The sequence below is a fragment of the Natrix helvetica genome, assembly GCF_964273705.1.
Source record: "Natrix helvetica genome assembly, chromosome: 1".
Classification (NCBI taxonomy): Eukaryota; Metazoa; Chordata; class Lepidosauria; order Squamata; family Natricidae; genus Natrix; species Natrix helvetica.
In genome coordinates this window covers 56252439-56260788 of record NC_138548.1, presented here as the reverse complement: position 1 = coordinate 56260788, position 8350 = coordinate 56252439, and the positions used below count along the sequence as shown (strand labels likewise).

The 8350-nt window shown below is 43.1% G+C and overlaps 1 protein-coding gene across 2 annotated transcripts in view; it reads left to right on the top strand.

Moving 5' to 3' along the window:
• Positions 1–2866: 2866 nt before the first annotated feature.
• The window catches only part of FLVCR2 (FLVCR choline and putative heme transporter 2), a 50899-nt gene continuing 45415 nt past the window's right edge, over positions 2867–8350 (top strand). For both annotated transcript variants that reach the window (XM_081947939.1, XM_081947938.1), the window contains exon 1: positions 2867–3579. In XM_081947939.1, the coding sequence (XP_081804065.1) occupies positions 3043–3579 (537 nt within the window). In that variant the 5' untranslated portion in view covers positions 2867–3042. The remainder of the gene's footprint in view (positions 3580–8350) is intronic.

Genomic DNA, 8350 nt, shown 5'->3' with positions numbered 1-8350 from the left:
AGCAATACATCTAAAAAATTCTTGATTGAGCTGTAAGCAGAGGATATTTCAAACAAATACCTATGACACTTGTTAATGGTTGTCAGAATCTACAGGTGATACATCAACAATGAGTCCTTTTCCTTCCTAATATTTTGTAGCTCAGTTTGAACATAGCTAACAGTGGGTTTGAGAAAAGAACTGAGTATTTTTAAGCCTAGTTGGGTTGTGTTGGAAAATACAAACTTCCAAAGACTATGTCATATTCTATAGCAGTGATGGTGAACTTTTTTTATGCATGCCAAAATTTTGCATGTACGCAAGCCTGCCTCATATTCAAACATATTCTACTGTGGAAAACTGGGAGTGGGAAATTGTATGGAGCACGGGAAATATGTAGCCAAAATAACGTTCCTTCTCAGAAAGTCAAGATCATTTTGTCCCTGCACCTGGACTGATGTGGATGGGAGGAATCTTCCTTCATGACAGTGGCTGGTTGGGCCATGTGACGGACATGTGGGTGCTGGGGCAGGGTCTTGAACTTGCAACTGGGTGGGGAAAACCTGGAAGCTTTCAGATTTGGGTTTTCCCAGATGTGCCAACATGGCTTCTTTAATAAATTTGAACTTTGAGGAATCTCTAGCCTCGGGTTCTTATTTGATTGAGGATGCTATTTGGAATCCTGACAAACTAACTTTGAAATAAACCTTATTAATGAATACTCTATCCAATGCACCATGTTTGGCTATTACCCATGATGAAAGGTAAGAAACCTTCAGAAATTGATTTCTTACTACTTAGAAATAAAACTGAGTTTAGAGATCAACATTGCACATCTCCAACTCCTTTTAGGCTGGTGCTTATTTTATAGTCTGCTCAAATAAGATGTGTGTATGTGTGTGTGTGTGTGTGTGTGTGTGTGTGATAATACATTATAATATTTCAAAAGAACGGTAATAATAAATCAACCTCTCTTGAGATGAATGAATGCCAAGAAGATTTAACTGGGATTGAAAGCATGGTGAATTAAAACGAATCTTCTAAATGCTATGAAGATGCTAGTGTTTGTATAGAGCCGACCAAATGAAATAAACTATTGAGGTAAGGTAGATAAGAATATTCATGGATCAGATCAGATAACTAATACCTCAACTTGCATAAATGTAACATTGCTAAACAGGCAACATGGATGAAACATGGTTCAGCTGAGGTCTTGGTCACTTCTTGGAATGAGGCAATGGGGGGAATGGCCTTAAACTATATTGCATCTATATAGCATCTGGTTGTGTGTTGATTCTAGTGTTAGTGGTCTGGTCTAGTCTGATTTATAGGGAAACTCTGGAAGATGAAGCTGATGTTCTGATGTTATTCAATTGAGCATCTTTTTTCCTGGCTGTCTAAGTGCCTAAAAACCGGAGGATCCTGAATAGGGAAGAACGGGCTTTGGTCCAACACTGTGAGAACCAAGTTTGGATTGACCCGTTACAGAAGCTGCAATTGGTCCTGAATATGCTGGTGCAGGTAAGGCCTGGAGTCACATTATCTGTGATAGGCAGCCATATAATTATTTAAAGCAGATACATTACATGACTTACCTAGTTTTGTCTTAGTTTGTTGTATGAACCCTTTTAATGTGGTTTATTCAGTAAGCTAAGAAAACTTGGCATGCTGCACAAGCTCAGTTACCATCACGACAGTCTTCCCAGAAGTTTCCCACATTCCCCACTACTGATACTTATAGGCTCATATGACTTATGAATGGGAGATAGGCATGAATTCTGGGAGTGGCAATGCCAATCTGGAAAGCACCAGAATGGGGAAGGCTGCTTTAAAGGGTGGCTGTTTATCCCTTTAGAAAGCTCATCTTTCTAAAATTAAACAACACTCCTCTTGGCAAGCATATATGCAAGCTGGAGCAGTGGGGGCATCGTCACTTGAGACTTTCAAGAAGAGATTGGACTGTCATTTGTCAGAAATGGTATAGGGTCTTCTGCTTGAGGGGGGGGGAGGATTTGGACTAGGTAACCTATAAGGTCCCTTCCAACTCTGTTAATCTGTTAACTCTGTTAGTAGATCTCTTTGAATCTTCTTATTCATAATGTTTACCTAGTCACTCCTTCTCTATTAGCCTCTGGCGAATGATTTAAATCAGAAGCATGATCTGCTACTAGGGTGAAGTTTTGCCTGCAACGCGGCGCGTGGGTGTCAGCGCTTGGAACGGAGGTCAGGGAAAGATTTCAAAGCTTCTTCGCAAATACAATGTATTGCTTTATAATAACGCTGAATAGGCCGATGAGCGGAGGATACTGGCTATTGAGCAGCTGAGTCTTTTCTAAGCGGAGCGTCCTGCAAGTGAGCTGCCAGTTCTTCATTCGACGGGCAGAATCTTCCCTCGAAATGCTCTAAAACAGGGGGTCCTCGAATTTGGCAACTTTAAGACTTGGGGACTGCAACTCCCAGAATTCTCCAGCCAGCAGTCCCCAAGTCTTAAAGTTGTCAAGTTTGAGGACTCGCTGCTCTAAAGCGAACGGGATATTCTTCGACCGGGGAGGACAAAGTCCCCCTGCTAAACTGTACGCAGCAGGAGTTGGTTGTCCAGCGCCCGGGAGATAAGAGGCAACGGGGTCTTCCGAAAACCAGACTCAGCCGATCGCTATCAGCTCTCCCGCTCCGTTCAAGGACCGAGGATGATATGAGCGAGAGAACGTTTCCATAGATATAAGAAGCCTCTCCGAAGGGGCGGGGGAGGGGCGGGGCATCGAGGGCCAATCCACGGTCAGAGAGGCGTGGCGGGGCAAGACAGGTGACTAACCCCCCCCCGCCGGACGGCAGAGGTTCCCGTCTCCGGGCGGGCGGGGCATGGCATCACGTGCCAAGGCAATTCGGAAAAGTTGCGAAAGCGCCGAGCCAAGAGAGAGGCATGAAAGGACCGCCTATAAAACGGGGATTAACAGGGGGGAGAAACCAAAACAAGTCGGAACTTCAGCATTCAGGAAGCCGTAGGAGCCTCTGGTGCAGACTCTCTCTTTTAGTCCGGGAGACAGAACTCAACCAGACGGGCCAATGGGGTGTCTAGAGAAGCCCGATATCGTGCAAGAGGCTAAGCCGGAGCTGGTGGAAGCGGAGGCTCCGAACGGGTCAATCCCGGCACTGGCGCCGGAGGTCCGCCTGACCTGGCGCCGGTGGGTGATCGTTGTCCTCTTCAGCTCCTACTCTTTCTGCAACGCCTTCCAATGGATCCAGTACGGCAGCATCAACTTGATATTTGCCGACTTTTACGGCGTGACTCATTTGGCTATCGACTGGCTCTCCATGTGCTACATGGTCGTCTACATCCCGCTCCTGTTCCCAGTCGCCTGGCTCCTCGACCTGAAGGGGCTGCGGCTCATTGCCCTGGCCGGGTCCGCCCTCAACTGCTTGGGAGCTTGGGTGAAGACGGGGAGCGCGGAGCCCCATCTCTTCCCAGTCACCATTCTGGGCCAGGTCATCTGTTCCCTGGCGCAAGTCTTTATCCTGGGCATGCCGTCCCGCATCGCGTCCGTCTGGTTTGGGCCCCGAGAGATCTCGAGCGCCTGCTCCATCGCTGTCTTTGGCAACCAGGTAGGAAAAGGAAATAGCCGGCTAGTACAGAGGGATGTGATAAAGGAAGAAGTGGCTTATCCTCAGGCAGAAAGAGAGAACCAAAAAGACCTTGAGTCTCTCGTTCTCCCCACCCCCCCAAGAAAAGTTTGCAGCTTAAAAAAGTCAGACAAAAAGCGCACACACACACACACAGGGGGAGAGAGAGCACTTTCTTTCAATATTGTCGACTTGTGAGTGAAAGGTCTCCATAGGCAGAGGCACTGGATCAGATCATCAGGGAATTACAAATATGCAAACTGGATTAGAACTTAAAGAAAAGCTTCCAGTCAAAGCCAAACCACCTGAGTCATGGGAGAGGGAGCTTTAAACCTAAGAAGAAGAATGTCTGTGAAAGCAGACCTTACAGGATGGAGAATGGAATAGGTGCTAAACGTCAAAATGTATACTAGAAACTTTCTTGGATAACGACATCCCTTGATGATGATGATGATGATGATGATGAGTTGTTAGTGCTTCTGTAGTAGAGACAAATTCCTTGTATGTCTAATCACACTTGGCCAAATAAAGTTAAATTCAATTCATTTGTGTCTTCTTCACAAATTGTGTCTTCTTCACCATACTGTAGATGGTATGTGTTATGTAAGCCTTTCTACTTTCTGAAAGCAGGGGGGGGGGGGGAAAGGACGGTGTGGTACCCTGTTTTCCTGAAAATAGGACTTCCCGGGATAATAAGCCCAACAACAAAGCAGCAGCCATGAGGTGACCACGCTCGCCGCCACCTGCACCTCAAAAATAAAAGGACCTCCCCAAAAATAAGGCCAAGTGCTTATTTTGGGAGTCAAAAATAAGACACTGTCTTATTTTCAGGGAAACACAGTATAATGATTATGTTGGATTAGGAACAGGGAGACCTGGCTTTTAGTTTGCCTTCAGCTCTGGAGCCTTCTTGAGTGACTTTGGGCCAAATAATCATTCTCAGCCCAATCTAACTTGCAAGGTTGCTATTGTTGGGAAAAATGGTGCCGAGTGCCGATGAGGCAAAATGGTTAGAGTGCAGTATTTTTATTTATTTATTTCTTAGATTTCTAGACCGCCCCTCTCCCAAAAAGGGACTCGGGGCGGTGGTGGCTGCCAGCAGTTCGGCAGTTCAAATCTCACCGGCTCAAGGTTGACTCAGCTTTCCATCCTTCTGAGGTGGGTAAAATGAGGACCCAGATTGTTGGGGGCAATATACTGACTGTAAACTACTTAGAGAGGGCTATAAAAGCACTATGAAGCGGTATATAAGACTAAGTGCTATTGCTACATAAGCCCCCTTCAATTCTTGAAGGAAAGGTGGGATAGCAGTCTAATAAATAATTAAATGTGATCCAGACACCAGATGAACCAGCGTAGGAAAACAAATGAACAAGTAACCAAAGTGATATTGTTAACAATGGAAGTTTGGGATGAGGAGTCTTAAAGGTTATAGAAATGTTAATATTTTTAAAACTGTACTTCAGTAGTGTTCGACTTTTTTAACGGACCTGATTTTACAAAATATTTTGTAGCAGTTGTTAAGGAAAAGCAGCAGTTGTGAACTCATTTTCCACAATGGATATGTTTTTTTTTGTTGGAAATCAGAAGTAAATGTCAGTTTCTGTCAAAAAAAAGAAGATAAATTGTTACTGTGGGATGCTGCAAAACATTGTAAATGTTTTGCTTGCCTAGTGCCCAATATGTGACCATATGGCCACAGGGGGGGGGGAGTGTCTGGTCATTGGAACTTTGAATCTGAGTTGTAAGTACCTTCTGGAGGATCTGTCATAACTTCAGAGTCACTAAACTATTGGTCATAAGTTGAGAACTACCTGTATATCTAACAATATACTGTATTTTCTGAGTATATATTATGGTTCAGTATTGTGAATGGATTGTTTCCAAGTTTGGAAGCTCAAAGGACTGGGTGGATTCTGCTGCTATTAGATCTGAAATAATGAGTGGTTTATCCTTCAGCTCATTCTCCAGCTGTTAGAGTAAAGAACATACACTCAGAATGACATTACATGCCATATACAGAAAGGATGACTTCCCAGATTTTTTTTTCCACTAGGTGGGTAGTATACATTCTAAATCCTTTCTCTAAGGGTTTCATTTCAGAGTGGGTTTTACTGTCAGAGAAGTATGGCTATGGTTTGTTGAGTAGGGAAATAGCTCTATAAATTGTACAAATCAAAGAAAATGTATTAATAGATTAACCATGTTGTTAAAAAAATTATCATTGAAGATGATTTCACAAATTATGTTTGAGTGTGGAGTCTCTTTTATATTAGTGTTTGGCTGGGTGGGGATGCGGTGGCTCAGTGGCTAAGACTCTGAGCTTGTCGATCAGAAAGCTCGGCAGTTCGAATCCCTAGTGCTGCGTAACAGAGTGAGCTCCTGTTACTTGTCCCAGCTTCTGTCAACCTAGCCGTTCGAAAGCATGTAAAAATGCAAGTAGAAAAATAGGGACCGCCTTTGGTGGGAAGGAAACAGCATTCCATGCGCCTTTGGCATTTAGTCGTGCCGGCCACATGACCATGGAGATGTCTTCGGACAGTGCTGGCTCTTCAGCTTTGAAACGGAGATGAGCACCGCCCCCTAGAGTTGGGAATGACCAGCACATATGTGAGAGGGGAACCTTTACCATGGCTGGATGAGGAATGAAACTGTCAAGGCAGGAATCAGTAATTTCTTAGGGTATATTAAGCAGGCATCTCCCAGTCTGAAGGCCATGAAAAGGAAGGGCTTATGTTAAAGATCAAAGGAATTGAATTATTGTAGACCAAATTATTCCAGAAAGCAACTGTAGAGTAAGAGCTGTTACTATTGTGCTTAGTTGAACATTTAACACATGATCATTTATTCTGTTGGTGTTTTTTTTTGTGTGTGTGGATATAAGCTATGGAGAGTTGATATATTTTGCAGCAGTATAGAAATAAAGTAACAAACAGCTGGATTCTTTTTTTCTGTTTCCCCCAAAGAAGTCTAGTGAAACAATTTCCTTACACTTTAAAACTACATATAAAGCCTGGCTACTGTTCTGGTGGTAATTAATGTCTTCTCCAAGATAGTCCATCCATTTCATTCCTTTGCCACGGCTTCTACCATGCCCTTGAGACAGCTGTTTTGTTCTTTCATCAAGTGTTTTAGAACTATGATTTACTTTAATAATCTAATTTCTAATAGTCGCCCAGATGCATGCCATCCTTTTTAGAAAGTTCTCCTTCAACTATTGCATGTAAAGCTCTATCTTTTCTCTGTTCCTGGATAATAAAACAGAGATAGCAGATGTGACTTAAAACAATACTTTTGTTGCTATGTAATTTATCAGCAAGATAATTCGTTGGATTGTTTCTCAATGACTAAGTTTACTGATAATATTTTATTTATTTAAAACATTTATATGGCTGCCCATCCACAACAAACTCTGGGTGGCACCCAGTGTCTACTAAGGTTCATGCTTTCCCTAAAAGGTTACCGTCCGTACTTTCTGCTGAAGACTTTCTGGCTCCTTCAGTGATCAAAGGTCTCCTACAAGGCCCCTATTGACCGTCAGGAGAAAGAGAACATTGGAAGGGAGGTGTTGAAGGAATAGACTTGGTGAGGTGGGAACCTCTCTTCCCAGACTCAACCATTCTATTATGTCAACTTTGTTTGGATGCTTCCTAATTTCAAAACCAGGAAATTGATATTCATACTTTTGTTGACTTGGTAGAAAGAAAGGACCTAGAAGTATAATACAAACAGTAAGAGTGGGGGGGAGGCAATGGAGTGTAAGATATATGTGTACTAGAATAGACATATCTACTGAATTAACTGTCTGCCCTTATTTTTGTCTGGAGTGAAGCCATTCCTGAATATAAGGCTAAATGTCTATATAGCAATGAGATTTATTATTGTATCTGGTCTGAATCTTGACAGTTTGAACTGTTATGTTTTGAAAGCCTACTAATACAATTACCTACATAATAAGCAAAGGAACAATGGATGCTGACATCCCAGAAACATGCTGACTCTGTGAGAATGTATAAGCTACTTAAGCAACTCTATATTGCACAATTGTTTTTGTATTGAATATATTCATCTTTTGTTAGATCTTGTGAGACTGGTTAATTTACATGATATTTATCTTTTGATTTTTTTCATCCAAAAGTTATTCTACTTATGAAAAGTTGCTAATTGTTCTTTTTGGTAGGGAATACTTTTGTGTTGTTCATTTTTAGTAGTCAATGTCCAAAATAAAGTAATGTCTACTAAAAGCTATTTTAGAAGTTTTTAGTAAGCTTATTTGTTCATATTAGATTATTCCTAATTCTGTTTCTTAGCTGGCTGGTGAATTCTGGGATTTGAAGTTCACACAACTTAAAATTGCCAAGTTTGAAAATCATTGATCTAGGTCAGCAATGGCAAACCTTTTTTGGCTCGCGTGCCATAAGTGGGGGGAGCGCAGGGGGGTAGTGTGCAGGTGTGCTGCACCCATAATGCAATGCACGATCCCCCCAGGGCGCATGCGCGCAGTACAAGCGCGACCCCCCTTTTTTGCATGCTTTTTTTGCCCTCCCCAGGTTCCAGGGGCTTTATAGGAGCCTGGGGAGGGCAAAAACAGCTTCCCCCCCGGAAGCCCTCTGGAGGCTTGAGGGATCTTCAGGACGCTTCTCCAAAGTCTCCGGAGCCGTCAAAACGACCCTCCGAGCAAGCCGGAAGTGACTTCCGGTTTGCTCGGAGGGTCGTTTTGACTGCTCCGAAGGCTTGAGGGACCTTCAGGACG